This window comes from Penicillium antarcticum (genome assembly GCF_028974205.1).
Source record: "Penicillium antarcticum strain IBT 31339 chromosome Unknown utg000005l_segment0_segment0, whole genome shotgun sequence".
NCBI lineage: Eukaryota > Fungi > Ascomycota > Eurotiomycetes > Eurotiales > Aspergillaceae > Penicillium > Penicillium antarcticum.
Window position 1 is genome coordinate 108,889 of NW_026695303.1, and position 19,545 is coordinate 128,433.

At 50.7% G+C, this 19,545-nt stretch overlaps 5 protein-coding genes across 5 annotated transcripts; all 5 read right to left on the reverse strand.

The window, feature by feature from the left end:
* Positions 1-219: 219 nt before the first annotated feature.
* On the reverse strand, positions 220-861 carry N7508_004698 (uncharacterized protein; the record flags this gene model as incomplete). The annotated part of the gene is made up of 2 exons (XM_058462764.1): positions 220-798; positions 847-861. The coding sequence occupies 2 exons, from the start codon at positions 859-861 to the stop codon at positions 220-222; spliced, it is 594 nt and encodes a 197-aa protein (XP_058319242.1).
* Positions 862-1,433: 572 nt separating this feature from the next.
* N7508_004699 (uncharacterized protein) lies at positions 1,434-4,301 on the reverse strand (the record flags this gene model as incomplete). The annotated part of the gene is made up of 1 exon (XM_058462765.1): positions 1,434-4,301. The coding sequence occupies one exon, from the start codon at positions 4,299-4,301 to the stop codon at positions 1,434-1,436; it is 2,868 nt and encodes a 955-aa protein (XP_058319243.1).
* A 504-nt stretch (positions 4,302-4,805) lies between these two features.
* Positions 4,806-5,015, reverse strand: N7508_004700 (uncharacterized protein; the record flags this gene model as incomplete). The annotated part of the gene is made up of 1 exon (XM_058462766.1): positions 4,806-5,015. The coding sequence occupies one exon, from the start codon at positions 5,013-5,015 to the stop codon at positions 4,806-4,808; it is 210 nt and encodes a 69-aa protein (XP_058319244.1).
* A 1,183-nt stretch (positions 5,016-6,198) lies between these two features.
* On the reverse strand, positions 6,199-12,962 carry N7508_004701 (putative tRNA-splicing endonuclease; the record flags this gene model as incomplete). Its single annotated transcript, XM_058462767.1, has 5 exons — positions 6,199-6,282; positions 6,341-6,427; positions 6,503-6,559; positions 6,610-12,877; positions 12,940-12,962. 5 exons carry the CDS (start codon positions 12,960-12,962, stop codon positions 6,199-6,201), a joined length of 6,519 nt encoding a protein of 2,172 aa, XP_058319245.1.
* Positions 12,963-14,085: 1,123 nt separating this feature from the next.
* On the reverse strand, positions 14,086-18,761 carry N7508_004702 (uncharacterized protein; the record flags this gene model as incomplete). Its single annotated transcript, XM_058462768.1, has 3 exons — positions 14,086-15,237; positions 15,290-18,229; positions 18,291-18,761. 3 exons carry the CDS (start codon positions 18,759-18,761, stop codon positions 14,086-14,088), a joined length of 4,563 nt encoding a protein of 1,520 aa, XP_058319246.1.
* Positions 18,762-19,545: the final 784 nt, after the last annotated feature.

Below are 19,545 nucleotides of genomic sequence, written 5' to 3' on the forward strand. Positions count from 1 at the left end.
AAATCTGCAGCAATAGTCCAACCCCTGTGAAAATGGCACCAAAACACATATTCTCGACAGAACCCCCTACATATCAACAGAAAATAGTACGACAAGTATCAAATGCGATGATTCTGCTTCGATCGGGTATATGTATGAAATCCAAAGCCACCAAACCCCCGTAAAGACAAGAAAGCCCGAAAGACAGAAAAGTAAACCTATCCACACAAAACAACCCCATTACCGAGAGCGCGCACTCGTCGCAGGCCCAGGAGCGGCATCATGTACAACACAAAGCAGATACTTCCGGTCTGGCACGACAACAATCTCGTGTTTCCGCGTGCGCATCCGAAGCAGCTTCACCTCGTCATCCTCTTCGCGATCACCAGCATCTCCATCACGATCCTCTTCGCGCGTTGTGCCCTTTCCTATCCCATAATCCTGACTAGCCTCCCCCGTAGGAACCTCGCCGATAGTAGGCCGCGAGAGTGAAACACCCAGCGCAGAGGCACTGGACACAAAAGCAAAGATATGACCAGCTAGCGCCTCCGTCTGAGAGGGCTGGTACTGTGAGGGGGCGGTAAGAGCGGGCGAGGCAGGGGAAGAGTCGGTGGATTGAGCGGAGAGAGGGTTCGATTCGGAGGAAGGAATTTGAGCGCGAGAGGACCCATTTTCTTCCGAGGTTGAACCTGCTAGCTGTCCTGTGCTTTGGATGATGGAGCCGTCTTTGCGGGAGAGGATCAAGGTTGATTGCACGCCCGGGCGAGAGGTGAGGTGGGAGAGCAGTGCAGTGACATGTTGAGGGACCTGCAGGGTACGCTGTTGAGGTTGTTAGATTGAAATTATGCGAGAGGAGCTGGTACTTACTGTCGCGTTCGCCATGGTTGGGCGTTCGGGGAGTGTGAGCTTTGGTATGTGGAGGGTCGAGGTTCGAGGCTGTGGGGGTGATTTAGACAGATGAGCAACTCATGGTCCCTATTATTCCTGTTTCCAGTTCAAATGGCTTCGAATTGGAGGAGTTCGATGTTCCTTGTGTTCTGCTGTTCACACTTCACGGCACTTGGCCCAAACAAATGACTAAGCACTGGGATCTCTAGAGGTTGCCAGGTGTTAAGGTTATAGCTTCATTTATCATGTCTAAATTCTTCCTTAAAGCGATTGTTTACTTATTAAATTATACTGCGTCCTGCTACCAAAGGGTCTCCCACTTACGCCATTGAAGTAGCAGATTCTTACGAATTAGTTGACATACTCCATTGCATTAACATAGATATAGCATCATATTGACCGGAACCTCGCTGATGTACAAACAAAAGAAGACAAAATGGTATCATCGAAAAAAATAGCCAAAACGAAAGCACTGGTGTATATAAAAAAGAAATCAAATAATCGTGACCAAAGAGAAGGGTGATATCGTCCAAGATAGAAAACAGAAGAAATGCAAAGATCGTTATTTATCGTTTGCGTGAAACGTGAGCACCGCTGAGACTGGACTTGTCCGACATCCAGCCAGACTCGATGTCTTCAATCATGTTGTCCAGCTGCTTGACATTCGGACGGCCTTCTCGGTAAGAGCTCGAGGTATCAAAGCCACTGTGCTCACTACTCCGAGAAGAGCTGACCCAGCTCTCAGGGCGAGAGACATGGCGGGGGTAGTGGTTGGCGAATGGACCAGATGGGAATGGTGGCATCATAGTCGGATCGAGCAGTCCCTCTAGAGGATTCTTGTTTCCAGCATTGAGTGCTGCCATGAGAGCAGCCTGGAGGATCTGGTTCTGACGCTCCAGATTGGCAACTCGGTCTTCGAGGTAGTGGTCCATCTGAAGTGCCTGGGGGCGGTGACTACTCTGAGACCCCCGAGACCGCTGCGTAGACATGGAGTACTGTGACTGAGGGGATGCAGTCTTCTCCAGATTGGGATGGCTGCGGCTTTGGGGAATCATAGAATGAGCCGAATGGGGATAGCGAGGACGACTGTGGCTGGACATTTGACGTGTATCCATCGTTCGTCCACGGTGAGTTGCCTGGGCGCCTTTCTGTTTTTCGGCTTGGCGACGAGATACTTTGACACCAGCATTGGGACCAAAGACTTCATCATCCGACGAAGGCAGTGGAGACTCAGGACGACTGTCAGGACGACTTTCTTGGTATGAGTCGGGGAAGCTCTCATGGCGAAGACTGCTCCGTGAGCTGTCGCTTCGAGAGATCATTGAGTTGCGGTAAGAACCAGGTGGAGGGGGTCCATCCATGCTTCTCATAGATCGAAGCAGAGCCGCATTAGTTGCAGTGCAGTTGTGCTGGCCAGCTGCGCGGCTAGGAACAGGGGGAGGCGGGTGAGAGGGAGGAGGAGCTGATGGGAGAGAGGCAGTAGGGGGAGGTGATGGCAGACCGAACGGAAGATTCTTTCGACCAACTTGAGAGTTGATCTGCAATCCGTTCAGGATAATACGTTTGCCCTGGGAATTCCCAGGGATAGAGTGTCCCAAGATGGGAGAGTCGGCCAATGGCTGGCCCTTATCGCCTGCATTGGAAGGGCTCTCAGGGAGTTCTTCCATACGAGGGATACGGATACTAGCAGCCCGTCTTCGAGGCGTGCACTGGGCAGGAGACATAGACTTAGAGTAATCTGAGATCGACGAAGTAGAGACACTCTCTTCGTCGTCAGCAATCGAGCCTCCAGCGTCGACATTACCTAAAGCGGTTGCAGGGCGCGATTCCAGGATTTGAGGACTGTCAACAGCAGACTTAGTCTCAGGATCCTCGAGAACAGTCTCTGCTGAGGACTGCTGAGCCAAAGACATTAGCCCCGAACCAGCTGGACGGATACTCAAGCGAGCATTTGCTTGAGGAGGTGCGCTGGGGCCACGTTCAGCCTCGGGCAACGAGGGTAATGGTCTGGTTGGCGCTGGAAGAGGGAATGCCTTGAGCGTGCCCATGGACAACGACGCTGGTCGAGACTTGGCCTGATCTTGTGGAGTTGACTCCTTGGTTGCTTGGGCTTTTCCGACAGATGTCTTTGCCTCAGAGGTCAACTGAGGCGCTGGTGCAAGAGCGCCTGTGCACTTTGGTGCTGCCTCTTTAGCCGGCGTGTCCTTGAATACATCCGATGACTTTCGCGGCTCATTGCTGGAATCGGTACTGCCAGAGGGCTCGACCTGTGAGCCGAGCAAAGAGCTGGACACAGTAATGGGGAGCGTTTGGTACCGTGGCACCGCTGAGGTTCTCCGTGCAGTGATGCTAGATTTGCGAGGTGGTGCAACGTCAGGGAAGAGCTTCAGAGTCGGGGTCGGAGTACGACGAGATTGATCCAAGTCAGACGACTTTCCAGCGGGATAGCGCCTCTGGCTGTCCAGGGAGGGCCGAGGAGAGGACTCTGTGCCAGCTACACTCGGGGGTGCATTGCTTGGTGCATTGCTTGGTGCATTGCTTGTGACTCGCGAAAGAGACTCTGTGTTTTGCGGATTCATTCGAGCACTGGAACCCGCAGAGCTGGATGGTCGATTGATTTGCTCATCAATCGATGGGTTATTGCGACTGTGGCTGGTAGAAGCGAGCGAAGAAGCCGATTGAATGATGGGTTGAGGGGTTGGGTCTAAAGAGTTCGAGTTTGGCACTGCTGAGGACTGAGAAAGGACATTCTCAGATGGTTGATACGGAGGCGGCATCGCGTCGTCGAATTCCGAAGAAAGCGAAACGGCAACATCGACCATTGAGCCAAAGTCATCAAGGTCCAAAGAGGCCAGGCGACGCCGTGTGTCGGTTGGTCGCTTGGTTCCATCGGCTTTCGCCTGTAGCCATGGCTGGCCAATATTTTCGACGTCTTTCTTAGACTTAGAAAGAGTTCGGGATAGACTACTGTCCTTAGAAGTTCGAGGCTCCTTTGGCCCTTTGAGATCTTTTGGTAGAGGGGCCGGGATGAGGTATCCTTCCCTCATCAGTGCATCCATCTGGCGTTGTTGTTCCTCCTGTTTGGATCGAGGCGACGACTCTTTCTTTTGTCGCTGAGCAAACTGGAGGAGGCGACGATGAAATGGTTTCAATTCCTGCTTCGGGTCTGGCTTGTATTCCTTGGATTCCGCTGCAACTGGCAGTGCAGTTGTCGTATCCGACGGACTTGCAGGCGAAGTTGGAGTTGGAGGTGGGGGTTGAGACGGCGTAGAAGGTTGCGCAGGCATGTTCTGTGTTTGAAAGAAGCGAACGAGGTCTACCAAGCTCTCATTTCGGCCAGGTCGCTCAGCTGTGCCCGCAGAGCGAGCTTGATGGCGTGGACCACTTCCATCTCGGGGTCTGGAGGGCACATGCCCAGGTGTTGGCGATACCATGGTAGAGATCCTACGTTTCGATGGCAGGGGATCGGGTCGATAAGTCCGGACAATGGGGCTTGGTGCGACGGCACAGTCATGCGAGGATTCCCAATGCATAGAGAGACGGGGCATCAAATACTGGCTGGCGTTTCAATGCGACTACTCGCGGGTGTCGACATCAGGCTCCCAAAGGGATCAACGGCGACAGCAATGCTATCCTTGCAAGGTCAGAACCGGGGCGATGCCTCGACGTGAGACATGCTCACCTGTGGAAAGGTGAATCGGGGCTCGTGAGGTTATATAACACAAGCCGATATGATCTGTCTCAAGATGACACGAGTATATACAGGGTGCGCCACTATAGAGAAGATCGAGGGTGGCGTATGAGGAGCAATGAGAGCGCAGGAACAAGCGAACAGAAGTCGAACCTGAGACGAGGCAACCGGCAGGGAGAAGAGTTTAATAGAAAGATCCCCAGGTGAGCTGTCGCATCCTTGCTTGGCCGGGGGCAGACCTAGACGATCAAGACGCAGGAGACCCGCCCTCGGAACCTGCAAAGGCACAGTAGTTGAGGTCAAAATGGAACCCGACAAAGAGGTTCTGCATATCATCAGGCATTCCTTCAAAGGGATTCGCCGATGCAAGGTGTGGACCCCAAATCCTGATCAAACACTGGAGTTCGCGATACATGTATATGACACAGCGCTGCACGGTGTTTGCCTTTGTGCCCATTGTTGCATGGAGAATACCTGCTGGCACGGAGTAGACCAATCGAGAATTGAACTGAATTCATTTTGAACCATAGCACAATTGCTTTTTTCCCTCTCCTTTTGCCCTTCAATATGGCAATATGCGGAGGCAAGGGGCCGATTACCGACAGGAGGAGGAGAACGTCAATGATCAATGATGTGGATGTGAGGTGTCCAAGTCGGGAAGAGTTCATGAGAGTTCAGATCGGACTCAGGGATTAGGCGATCATGGCAAACACAGAAGTACTGTACATACAGTAGTGTAGTGTGTAGTGGAGTGGAGGAGGGAAGTGACAGCTCATACGCACAGATCCCCGTACTATCGAACACAGTCTACATGTGGCTTTTTCATCTAAGTTATTTGACAGCTATTCAAATGGCATTCTAAGGTCATAGTCCTGCATACATAACACCTTCACTTCAATTCGCGCTTATATCGGCAATATAGAACAGTCGACTGACTACTGTATCAAGGGCAGACCCCTAGATCTTTAGCTTCCTTGAACAGCCAATGTTCCATAGTAAAGTTTGTCTAGATCCACTCTAAATCATCAATTATTGTGGTCTATCACTTCCTCTCCCCTCTCTCCCCTTGCTGGGGCTATTCTATTTTGGTTAATCTCCGATCCAAACGCTTTTCTGCACAGCTGCGTGTTCTAGAGTTCCATTCAAATTCCACCATGTAAATAGACATGGAAATTTACAGGTAAATATCCACATGGCAACTTCAAGCGAATGGCTGCCAGGCACATATCATAGCAAATATGTCCATAAAGCCACGGTTAGTTCCTAGCCCGGAATCAATCCGACCAGACCATGTATAACATCTAACATGTCATCCCCACTCCGCCGTCAAACGTCTAGAAACTACGGGAAGATGACCCAGCAACATAGCCCAGACTCGTATTGACATTGGCTATTCAAAACTTACATATAGCTATGGCGTCTGTGGCTGTACCATAGCTAGGAAAATGCTGATGTAGTGTAGAAACAAAAGACCTCGCTGACGCCGTGTAATGCTCGAAGTTTCAACTCGGATTCATCACGAGTCGAGTCTATATGGAAAGAAAACCCCGAAGACTCCCTTCGATTTGTGTTTCTTTCTGTGAGATTTCGCGATCGGAGGCGATCTCAAATTTGAGTCGTATACGGATCGGAATGTACGCTCACTTGCGTTTGGGGCGAATGAACGGGTCCGTTTCCTTCCTTTTCCGCATGGGGGGACGGGGCCTTGGACCTAGTTTGGAACCCTAGATGTGATTTAGTATGACAGATCGCAAAGTTAGATACGTTAGATAAATGTCTTACCTCTGCTCTGGGTTCTGTTGGCGGGGCTCTCGGTGGGGGACTCGCGGTCGGGTAAGCCGGGGCATCGCGAGACGGCTTGATGAGACCCTGAGGGATTGTTAGCATCTATGACAGGTTTTCGCTCGATGGATCTCGATGGATTGAGTGCACGGCCAAACTTACTTGCGGTGGTTCATCGGCTCGCGGGCCTTTGGGGGTATTCGGAACAGAGGAAGCATTCTAGAGATTGGTTAATGCGTGTTCGTAAGAAGCGAAGAAAAGCGACTTACCCTTGGTGGGCCTCCGTTTGGACCTTTCGGTGCAGGAATTGGCCCAGAGAGACCTGGATGGCCAGTGGGTCGGCCCTTGGGAGCTTGAACTGGTCTAGAGAGACCTGGATGGCCGGTATTCCGTGGACCGGTGGGGGCATGGGATGGAGGATTCGGTTGTTGTCCAGTTCGAGGACGTTGTGGGTTAGGTCCATCGGAAACAGAATCCATGCGCTTTCGCTTTGCACCTTCAGCAGGTTTGGGAGGAGGGTTCGCAGTAGTAGCCTGGACAACTGGGACATTCGGGTTGTGCCCTCCCATCTGATTCTCTCGTCGACGATCGCCCCTTTCCTTTTTTTGTTGCTGGAGCCTGTACTCTTCTCTAGAAAGGCGATCACGTTCGAACTTCGAGAGACGTGTCATGGACTTGCAGCTGCCGACAGAATGCCCAATTTGGCCGCATTCAAGGCAGAGTTCGGCAGTGCAGAAGACTTTGGTGTGACCGCCCCCTTTGCATCGATAGCAGGTTCCCCGGGCATGCTCCTTTGCTTCGTTATTGTCGCAGTTGAAGGTAAAATGATCCGCGCTTCCACATAGTGCACACATCTTAGTTGTGTCCAAGCCCGTACTTCCCCCAGAGGGTCCGTCGGGCCGTGACACTGGGGGCGAACCGCGGCCAGAAACGGACACCGAAACGGAACGCGAGTCAAGATCAATCGAGGCCGACGAAGGACGAGAGATGGAGCGTACGGAGAGTGCTTCGTCGGGAGTGTCAGGTCGAGTAGCATTGAGTTGAGGTATATCGGGGGTTTGTTCAGCACCAATATCGATCATTTCGACCTCTTTGTAACCTGTAAACTGCGGTTTCTCCAACATCTTCATGATGTTACCCTCGGTGTAAATGTTTCGCTCACGCGCATTGCGGACGAGGCGATTCCAAAATTGACCCTGGATCAAAGCTTGCGAGTTACCCAGAACCCAGAGCGATGACTTGGCACGCGTGAGACCGACGTTCATACGTCGGACGTCAGCCAAGAAACCGATACCTTTGTTGGATGCTCGCACACAAGAGAAGATGATAACCTCACTTTCCCTACCTTGAAAAGCATCGGTCGTATTGAAGTCGACCTTTTTCAGAATGTCTTCTCCGTATCGGTGTACAAATTGATTCTTCATCTCTCTGAGTTGGCCCTTGTAAGGAGTGATGATGCCAACCTTGCCAGAAAAATTGTATTCTTTGACATCAGTGATCAAACGCTCGTAAAGCTGCATCGCTACATGCAACTCTGCCAAGTTGACCAAAGAGCGGCCCTTGGGCACACTTGACTGCATGCCTTGAACGTCAAAAAATCGGTAAGGACTGAGAAGTTCGCTCTGATGCCAAGGGCGACGGCGAAGCTTAGCCATTTCCGGTCCATCCTGTAGCTTGCCTTCGTAGAACGTATCACTGGGGAAAGCACTGATTTCCGGATGCATACGATACTGAATATCGAGCAAATGGACGTCTCTAGGGTGGTTCTGCTGCATACGAACGAACAAACTCTGCTCGTACTGGAACTTGGACGCCATCTTTGACAGGACAGTTGGGGGCAACTGCTTAGGATCACCGACAAGTACACACTTTGAGCAGCCGTACTTGAGGGGAATCAGAGCGCTGAGTTCAATACACTGAGCGGCCTCATCGATGATGACTGTCTCGAACTCGACATTCATACCCTGGAATATTTCATGACCAGACCCACTGAGAGTGGTGCAGATGACATGAGAGCCGTTGATGATCTCTTCTTGGATGCGCCGTTTATGCATATCAGCGTTGCGAGCCAGCGTATGGTTCTGATCGCGAGCCTTGTCAATGGAAGTACTCAGTTGCGATCGCTTCTTCTTCATGAGCTCAAACTCGCGTTCGAGTTCATCTGGTGGAGGCAACCCCTTTGCTCTTGCTTCATCAAGACGTGAGCGAAGTTCCTTGAAGGTGGTATCGGTTTGCTTGTGCTCTTCGTACAGCTTCTGCATGTCGACACCGTTTCCTTTACTGGGGTCCTGGTTCAGACGAGCATTGACGACCTCATCGAGAGTGACATCCAGGACCTTAGTGTTGATCGCATCACTCCGTCCTAGACGAAGGACATTGACCTTTTCTTGGCGACCATCAGCTGTCTTGACGCCTTCTTTCAAACGCATGACCAACTCGTCCACGGCGGCGTTACTAGGCGCACAAAGCAGAAGCTTTTTGGAAAGCGTGTTTCTGGCTGCGGGTCCACCGATGCTCACAGATTGTTTCCCGAGAACATTGGTTAGGAGACTTCCAACAAGTGCGATGATAGTTTTTGTCTTTCCGGAACCGGGAGGACCCTGAATGAGAGTAAATGCATCGTTATCAACAGCTGACTTGATAGCCTTGGCCTGTGCACGATTGATGGTGTAGTTGTCCATGATAGGTTGAAGCCTTGTGTCCGCGTAGTTGAGAATCGGGGAAGGCTTGGCTAGAACAATCTCTTCGCATAAATCGTAGTACTGCAAGGCCATGAGGGCGCCGTATTCACGCTCCACGGGAGTCAAAGATGTGATCTTGGCCGCCCAGGCTTCAGTACCGGGGCCGAAGTTTGCGAGGAATTTGTTGTTTCCAGGGTTGACTCGATATGTGATCTCCAGCTTTGCGTTTTTCCGATTCACACCACAGACACGCGCGAGAACATGAGGCGCAGTGGAGTCCTTTGTAGGCTCGGACACATTGGAAAACAAGACCAGGTCACCTTCTCCGATGCTGAAATCCTTGGGCGGAAGACCAAGTGGCTGGGTGCTGAATTCAATCCATGAGTCCACAGCCAACCGTGTCATCACCTTGACTTGGAAGTTCCTAAAATTGCCCTCTTCCTTCGACTGCTGGAATCCTTGCCACGCCTCGAGGATCAAGAGCGGCTCAAAGGTACTCTGATAGTCACCTGGAGAACGGAAGGAGTTCGAAACAAGGGTGTAGTCCTTTTGGTCCGATGTTGTAGGAAGATCGCCCGTAGCGAAAAAGTCCCACGATAGAATGGAGTGGTGAAGTGAACCCAAGTCTGGAGCCAAGCGTGCTCGCATATCTTTGATAGATCGATGACGCTTGATCTTTTTGACGGGCTGTTGCTGGAGTGATTGCTTTTTGCTTAGTTCATAGGCAGCGACGGCATCCGGCTTCTTTGGTTTGGCACCAAAGAGCTCTGTATCTAATTCATCTTCGCTTTCAGAATCCGATTCAGAACCAGAGGAAACCATCATGCTATCTGCGGGCGCGGTATGGTCTTTACCCTTGATACCAATACCTTTCAGGCCCGATCCTTGCTCAGCAGTGAGCTGAGCAACACCTTGCGCAGGCATACTCCTTTTGAGTCTGGCAAGCTCGGCCATATCTCGCTTCTTCTTTGCCTCCTTCTCGCGTTCCCGCTTCTCACGGAAAGAAAGAACTTGTGTTGCGTCATCTTTGGGACGTGAAGGCACAACAGGCTTGGAAGCATTATCACGGCGTGCCTTGAAAGACATAGAAGACAAGGAGGTCTTGCCCGCCTTCTCAGCGTTCCGATTTGCCTGGGCCGCAAGTCGCGCCTTGTTGATTTCCACAGAAGAAGAGAGTTCAAGAAGGGTTTGGTCGGCTAAGTTATCGTCGAACTCATCATCACTGATGCGAGAGGGGCTCGAGATATCGGAGGGTTTCGCAAAGGAAGTAATGGAGGATTGTTTCTTGAGGGCGGCAGTGGAAGCAGTAACGACTGGCTTCTTGTAGTACGCTTCGAGCGAGCGTACCAGTTCAGCTTTTTCACGTTGTGTGAGGATCGTCTTGATGGCTCCATCAACAGCAACTCCCTCAATAAAGCTCAAGGCATCAGGCTTCACAGTAGTTACGTCCATTGCGCCCAGTCTCCGTAGAAGCTTTGAAACCAACCCTACGAGAGTCGTTGCCAGGTATTCATCCTTTAGCCTGAGCCATTTGACCATGGCACTCATGGTCGTGGTAGGCGACTTCAAAAAGTTTTCAGACATGGACTTTTGTCCAGGATCTGCGTTTGCTACAGCCCCCAAGAATACACCATATTGATCGAACAGGAAGTCGGCAAATTGAATGGTGTCACGACAGAATTCAAGCATGACGGATTTGTCGTTGCCACGCAGATGCCACGCCTCGGTCTCGTCAAAGATCGTGGTCAATGCCAACCACAAATACTCCCATAGTTTCTGCAACGACAGGACCTCTCGGCGATCTGCAAGGTTACGAGTGCGCAGCATACCAGCCTGACTGTCACATAAGATCTCTACAATATCCGTACCAGTGTAAAGCATTCTTGGAGCTGGCGCAAATGTCTTCATGTTGGAAATTCGGCGGAATGACCAGCTGAGACCGTAGACCGTAAGTGTGAAGTCCGTTTGTAGCAGGTGAGAGATGGCGTCTCTTCGGGCTGATTGACCACTGACGTTTTTGATCACGTCGACAGCGGCCTGATAGGTGTCCAAGTCAGCAGCAAACAGGGCAGATATCAAAGCGCTGCTTGTGTCCTGGCTTCGGAATAGCTTCTCCAAATGCTCGTGGGGGAATTCCGATAGACGTTCAATGATCTTGCATGAGAGATGGGTGAGGTGGCCATAGATCATGTTAAAATGTGTCTTCTCTTGGTTTCCTTCTCCTTTCGTAGGGAATTTCTCCAGTCCTACCAGAGGTAGAATTCCCAACAGCGCCGAACTCGACAGCGGCAAGTTGTCCCGGTGGAGATTTTTAATAACAGTGTCCCAAATGGGGGCAGAGTATGTAGACACTCCGTGCGAGAGTGTGTTATGCTTCAGGATGACTTCATAATCCGTCTTCAAAGACTGACACTCCAGTGCCAAGGTATTCCGCACGACATCCATGCACAGGGTGACGATCTCTTCTTGGCGGCTTTCCTCAACATTGAAGATGGGAGGGTTGAGAATCGTAGTGATGTTATCGCTGACCACCCCCATTGTCTCTGCCAGCACGATGCGTGCGACTGAGCCTCGAGAAGCCTCGTTGTCAGTGAAGCGGCGAAGCGTCTGAAGAAGGCAGGTCAAGCCAATGTGGAAACAATGGTATCGAGTGAGGTTGGGAAACTGTGAATCTTGAAGCCGGCAGAGCAGCTGCAGCTCTAAGAACCGACAGGCAGACGGCTGATGGGCGCCCTTCAAAGAGTTGAGGAACGGCGTGATCCAGGAAAGCATGTCTTTCAGTGCGGACCTCTCATAAGGCTCGCCTTCGGTTGTTTCAAGAAGGAAATTATTGAACTGAGTGTTGAAGAATGCCAGCTCCATGATTGCCTGGGGTGATATGGTTTGCATGGCATCCCAGAAGTCGGCTGGGGCTTTTTCGAGGAAAGTCTGGATGGTGTTGAGAAGGAAGCGTAAACCAGTGATAGGCAGAGCAAGGTGTTCCACGGACAGGCGGCAGGGGTCAATTTCCAACCCTCGAAGCTGATGTGTGATTTGCCCTTGGTCTATTTTTTTGACGATAAGCTGCATGCCCCGCCACAATCGTTGAATAGACGTAAACTGAGGCGGTTGTTGCGATGCTGTCCGCAGAGCTTGGAGGATCCCATCACGCATCGCCCAGTCAAATTCCAGGGTGGTTGGAGACCGGGAGTATCGTGTCCAGGCCTGAATAGCCCAGAAACTGCGTTGTGGGTTAATATCGAAGAGAAATTGAGTAACCGCAGGTATATAGTCCGAAACCTTGAGACTTCGCTTGGTCTGGATCAGCTTGAATGGCTCATCAAAGTGCTCCTGCAGGAGGTTTTCTTTGCGCAACATGGCGTCACAACTCAGAGTCTCAAAGATTGACAGCAACGCAGCTCGATCCAAGACATTCAATGAAATGTTTTGTGCTGGAGTTGCTCTGAGCTGTGTGGTCGCTGTGGCCAGATTGCGTGTGATCCTTCTGATGTCCCACTCATCGATAGTGCGGGCAAACGCCTCAATGTCCTCCTCTTGATAGTTCTCCTCCTTCAACTGATCCATAAGCCAAATTTTGCCAGTGTAGTATTCCTTGATGCAAAGATCGCATTTCTCCAGCGTCTCATCGAGTGTGCTCAGAACCCAGTTTTGGAGTTCCTCCACGCCATCGCTGTTGTATGCGAGGATTCTCATGCATGAAAGGAACTTTTGTTTTCGAGTGGTGCTTTCAGTAGCGATGTCCTGGATAGACCTGCCTGACTCGTCCACTCCGTCGAGGTTGTCGTAACGTCCGTAGTCATCTTCATTCTGTCGGGGGCAGAGGAGGTGGGTGCCCTCCGGAAGGGACTTGAGCTCACTGTACAAAGTACCACCTTGTTACTTCCAATTCAATCGCTCCGAAATGGTTGAATCACCTACCTGATTGCATCCACAAACTCCATGACTATGGCAGTCTCGAAATGTGGAAGTGGTTGGATCTAAATGACAGAATCTGGTTCCTTCATCCCAGAAATGCTGCAGTTAATGCATCGTTGTTCAGAAACCGTTTTGCGTGTGAATTTGAGAGACAGTGATCTTCAGAATGTCATACGTCGGCGTGCAAACGAGGGTATCGCAAATCAAGCGGGATAACTAAAAGTGTTGAGGCAAGGTGGTGGTTGCGGCGAAAGGTGAGGCAGCGGAGTAGGGTGCTGAGGAACGATTGGTATGCGATACTCTCTCGGTCCCAGAAGTCAAAGAGTTATGAGGAAGAAGCACCTTGGAGTTTGAAGACAGCAAGTGTTTTGTATGAAGCTCAAGCTGGACACAAAAATCCCGAGGTCAAACGCGTCTAATTGGTTGGTAGTCCAGGCGGTGGAGGTGCTATCTACGCGTGGACGCGCGCCATTTTACCCGAGTAGGAAACACTTTAGAAGTCACTAGTCTTTGAGATCAGGGGACTACTCTGCGTCGTTCATGATTTAGTCTACAACTTTTACACTGTAGTTTAAAATATGGATAAAATAGGCCTTGGAATAACCGCATTAAGTACTTTGCTCACTGAGGGCATTGAATAGAATACATGAATATCATCCCCCAATGCTGGCTAGACCTCCATTTCAGGAGCAAGAAACACAAACAGGAGGAAAAGCCAAAAGATCTTCCAATGAGAAATGACCCCACTGATGGATAACAGTCAACAGGAAACGTTCAAATGCGGGTGTCATGCACTTTTGCAGAGACAGAAACGCTTTTGTACAACGATAGACCAAACAGGTCTCAGTATAGAACATGCAACAAGAGGACATCATTTAAGGGAGTGTATAAATAAAGAAAGGAAAAGAGTAAGATCGGAGTGAGAAGGAACAAACAAGACATGCGCTAAGCCTCCGGCCGAATAAAGTAGTAAACCAAACGCCGGCTTTCTATCAGGGAATATAACACTCAAAAAAGGAAAACACCACAGAATATTGCTCGTCAAAATAGTAATGGTGAGGGAAAATCGCAAAGAGCAGATCAGAATAACCGAGGGGAGAACGTCATCGGATGGGTCGTCAAGGTCAATGCAACGCAATATGCGCTCCTCTAAATCATATTATGTGCAGAAGCATCGTCAGGAGTCCGGAACGGATCTTCAATTTGACGATGGGGTGTATTGGAGGACTCCACTCGAGAGAGCATAGCAGCGGAAGTGAAATCGTTGCTCTGCTCGAAGCTAGGTCGACCCCGTTCGAAGGAATGCCGTGTCCGGTCGTGAGATCGGCGAACATAGTCAACCGACTGTGGTCGCGGGTATTGGTCAAGGCTTGCGGTGTAGTTTGTGCCATTGCTGCCATTTTGACTGCGGGGATTGTGTGTATTCGCAGTAGGGGCCATGGAAGGCGCATAGAAGGGTCGCTCATCATCGGGAACGCCAGTGTCCTGCTTCATGGCGGGCTGAACTGGCTTCACAATCTCTGAAGAAGCTGCCGATCCTTCACTGGGAACCGTGGTCTCGGAAGCGGGGTCTTTCGCTTTAGGGGGCACGGTGGGCATGTCATCCAGCGCATCCAGGTACTTGAACTTGCCCTGTGTCACCTGCTCTCGGATGATATCGACATCAAGCGGGAAGAATACCTTCTGAATGGCGTTGTAAGTGAATCTCGGGAGCAAGGAGATCAGGATAGTAAGCAAAAGCACAATCCAGTAGCTCAAGGCTCCATAGACCTCAGCAGCGCCATGGAAGAATTGGCCTGAGGAGGTGAAAGACGTGTAGATTCCGGTCCACAAGAAGATCAGCAAACTACTGATAACGTTGATCAGAGAAGTGAACCAATCCCATCGGTAGGTATTCATCATGATGTAGAGGTTGCTAGAGAGAACGGCGCATGAAGCGACAAGGATACCGATACGCGCTCTGTCATTGATGTTCCGGCCATCGCCAGTGGCGAAGTTTGCCGGGCTGAACAAGAGGTAAGGCATGAAGAAACAGATGATCGACTGGTACAGGCCATCGGCCATGTACATCCAGAATTTGAGCTGCGACCACTCCTTGCGCTCGATGCCTCTCATGTACAATTGCGGGACAGCGAGGGATACCTTATCATCCACATCTTGGTCGAAGATACCCATAAAGATAACCGGCAAGGAAGTGAACGCAAGGTTGACCAACACAATGTATGTGTAGTCAAACAAGTAGGAACAGTCGAAGTCGTTGTAGATACAGTACCAAAAGAGAGCAAATGTCCACACAAGATTCTGTAGAATAGTTAGCAAGAGAGAATGATCTCGTTTAGATGTTATCACGTACCTTGTAGAAGAAGTTCGCCGTGCATTCTCCGAGACGACGGTAAGACCATCTGCCATGCACCAAGAGGAGGCGTTGGAGATACCGGAACTGACCAATAGCATAATCCGAGGACATGACAGCTTGTCTACCTTCCTCACCAGCAATACCAACACCGACATCGGCTTCTTGAATCATAGCCACATCGTTGGCACCATCGCCAATAGAAAGGGCCATGATGTTGAGGCCATTCTTGACCATGTTGACAACAGCGGCTTTCTGGGCCGGACTGACACGGCAGCACAACACAGCCTTACACTGCTTACACAGCAGAAGGAATTTTTGCTTCAACTCGTCGGACAGCATCAGCTTGAGGGTTTCACCGTCGACAACCACGGCATGCGTAGCTTCCGGCGGGGTATGGTCTGTTCGGGCAGCAAGGAGTTCTTCATCCGAGCCGGTCAAACCAAAGGTTTGCAGATGCTTGTCAAGCTCAGCTGTAGCCTGCTGGAACTCAGTTTCCGCAATGTTAAGCACAATCAATTCCATGTTGTTGTTGAGAAGATTGCATGAGAAGCCAATGTTGATAGCAGTCTCGACCTTGTCACCAGTCAAAACCCAAAGTTTGATACCAGCGTCCGCAAGAAGTTGGATAGTGTCAGGCACGCCATCTTGCAATCGATCTTCAATGGCAGTTCCACCAATGAGCATGAGTTCCTGTTCGATTTCACTGGAAACCTTTTCGAGCTTCTCCTCACGATCAGTGATAGCAGCAGCAGCAATGTCATGGTCCTTGACCCAGCTGTGGTATTCCTCTTCGCTAAGTAGACGGTCGGCAACACATAGGGTTCGGAGTCCTTCTCTGGCGAATTCCTCCAAATGCTCTGCGGTCTGTCGTCTGAGCTCCTGCTGCTTACCACGAGCAAGACGAGAATAGATGATACTATCAGCACCTTTGCAAAACAGGCGGATGGAGCCATCAGGCATTCGGATGATTGCACTCATTCGCTTCCTGGATGAGTTGAACTCAAGCGTGTTCAAAACGGTATAAGTGCGTTCCTCGCCCATAACATTCAGGAGAAGGTCGTCGCCGGCACGCCCCAGCACGGTGAAACCACAGTCCCGAGCGGTGCTGACCAGCGCAGCCTCATCGGGGGACTGAGCCTTGAACTCGATCTGAGGAGGATCACCGGGGGTATGTTCGGTGATGACGGTATGGCACAATGCGAGAGCCAGAAAGAAGTGCTCTGCGGACTGCTTCTGCTGCTCTCCAGATTTCCCTTCCAAATCGGCAACAAATTTGGGAGCAATGAAAGTCAGCTGATCGTCATGCAGGTAAGGATTGTCGTGAATGCGACGTAAGTTTCGAAGCATTTCCTGCCCATCAGCAGCAATTTGTTGCCGGGCCACCGCAGCCTCTGCATCAGCATCGGCTCCCTCACGGCGCCTCATACCGATCTGGGCTTCAGTGTACGCCTCACCGTATGAGACACCATTAATTGTACACTTCTTGAACTCCATAACGTTCTGGGTCAAAGTACCAGTCTTGTCTGAGAAAATGTACTCCACTTGACCGACGTCATCTGAAATGTTCCAAGACTTGGGAACACAGTAGATGCCGAGTCTTTCGTAGTACATGTAGAGATCACTGTGAATGAAGACAGCTTGAATAGTGCGCACAATTTCAAGTGAAATGTATAGCGAAATGGGGACCAAGTTCTGGAACAGAATTACGGCGGTCCAGAACGTGACAATGCCGGTCACAGGGGGTGTACCTCCATATGACTCAAGATCAAAGAAGTCCAAAGACTTGTCTGGCGCTGCCCATGCAATTCCGTTCACGATACCCGAGACAAGACACATGAGGAAGAGAATGATGAAATTGTAAATGACGTTCCAGTTAAGATCCTTGGCCATACGGGGGCGCTTGGCGGGAGTTGCACCGGAGTTAAGCATGATCTTGCTCTCTCCGCCAGTGAAAAGGACAACACCTAGGACCCATTCAGTACTTTTCAAGTTGCAGCCACGGAGCAGGATGTTGTTGATTGTAATCGGCTCAACCATCTCTTTCCGAGGGGCCTCTGGGAAACGCGGGTCACGCTGATCCCAGCGGACAGCGCCATTGTAGGAGTACAAATTGGCATGAGGCGCCTCACTCTCAATCACAAACTCGGCCTTCTCGCAATCTCGAGCGTGTTTGACTTGACGACCACAGTGAAGAGCCTGGCGAACTTTCAGGTTGGTTTCTCCGTCTAGTCCTTTCGTTTCGACGTAACAAGCGCCATCTGGGTCGGATGTAGAGAGAATGACAATATCGGCGGGGATTGGGTCTTCGTTATACAAACGAACAAAATCACCCACTTGCAGACTCTTCCATTGGTCACGCTTGAAACGAGCCTTTCCAGGTGTTTGCTTGGACATGTCCAGTACAGTTCCGTGTTTCTTGTCCGGCAAAGGCTCCATGATGCTCTCGCGGACTGCGCTGTTCGGGGACAAGAATTTATTCTCCGGATTGTTCATCATCGGCCAATCTTCGCGGGCCTCGGGTTGAGGCGACGGAACATCAGTCATTGGAATAGCGACATCTTCCGGGGCCATGGAGTTGCGCTCTGTATAAATTGACGCCCGAGGATCCGCGGTGCTCATGAAGGATTGGCGTCGCTGTCCGTCCTCGTTGTACTCTCCAGATTCCTTTCTTTTGAACTGAGACACGATCCACTTATATGACGAAAGTGTACCTCGGGTACAAGCCTTCTTGACTCGACGCCATAGTCCAATATTGTCTTCGGTCGAGTTGACGTTGTTCCAGTCGACCAGTCTGTAAACAGGGGAGTTGTTTACTTGGTTATCTGACACCGTTCGACCCCAATCTTCAATTGCATCTTTGATAGCCGTCACAACAATAATGACAATCAGAGGAACGGCGTTCAGACCAGGGTTATTGGCACCGAAAATAGGGAAGAACTAGAGCACGTCAGTCAGCTAAACTCCGATAGAATCCAAGAGGGACGGATATGTGGCGTACATTAAGAATAATGACGAACAAGAAGTAAATGTTCGCTATATTGTGGAATTGCAACCAGATGTTGTAGGGGACGAAGGTAAGAGGTGTGTACTTGGCGGTACGGATCTTGTTTCTGGGATAGGTAATTCGCAAGTGGCCATCTTCATCTCGTTCGGACTCTGGAATCGGAATACTGAAGTACACTCTGCGATTCGGTCCATTTTCCGGGTTTTCCTCGCCGTCAGTCGATCCGGCGTTGGTTGAGGCGCTTGTGTTGGTTGATTTTCGCTTTTCCTCTTTCATATCTGACCGCTTATGAAAGCGATCAATAATAGAGACCCGTTTTTTGATTCCTCCATGTCCGGGGGCTCGAGTCGTTGCCCATCTTTGTCGTTTCGTGGGCTTAGACACGTTGCTGCTGACCTCCCGGATATCACCACCTTGCTCATTGTTGTTCTCCCCATTCTCCCCAGGGAAGGATACGGAAGCCATCTAGGCTATTGGTGTGCCCTTTAAGGGCATAAAACTTGACAAAAACCTTTGTTGTCGGCACTGTACAAGCATCCGGTTTGCAGGGCCGGGATCCGATGGCGCCGGGCGCGAAGGGGGATGGTCGGTTTAGCTGTAATCACAGGGTCTGAGCGCTACGAAATCGCACTATCCTATGTCGTAGCAAGAGCCAGAGGGCAAAGTAGCGATGGGCGCGCTTTGAGGGCCAGGCGAGAGATTCGAGGGTTGGTCCAGGCGAGCAGGGTTTCGGCCGATCGAGCTGGGATGAGCCAAGGGCGAGGAGTTAAACGGCACTCCCACGCGGGGCCATTCAAGCAAATACAAAGAGATAGAGCAATGAAGCTAGAGGAATTCTCTCAAGGGGCGTGAGAGGAGAGTGAATGGGCTTGCGAGGATCGTAGTAACGTACTGTTACGGCTTACCAACATGCCTGCTTAGTCACAACATCCCGGCACTCCGACTTGGCACTTTTTTTTTACACGCGTCGACTATTCACACTGCCTCATCTCCTTTTCAGGCACCTTTGTTTCTCGGTCGTTTTATTCGTGCAATTATTTCCATTGGCTTTAGGGCTTACGGTCTACTCGGTACTCGGAGCTGGTGTTGTCCGTAATATTCTAAAATCCAGCCCCGTTCCGTCCAGCCCTTCTAAATTTCTGACAGTGGCAACCGGGACAGGATCATCGGCAACTCGGATGCTGGATCCAGGGAAACAGATCTACCGTATTGCCCCCTTTTGCTAAATGTGCACAACACGGCATTGTGC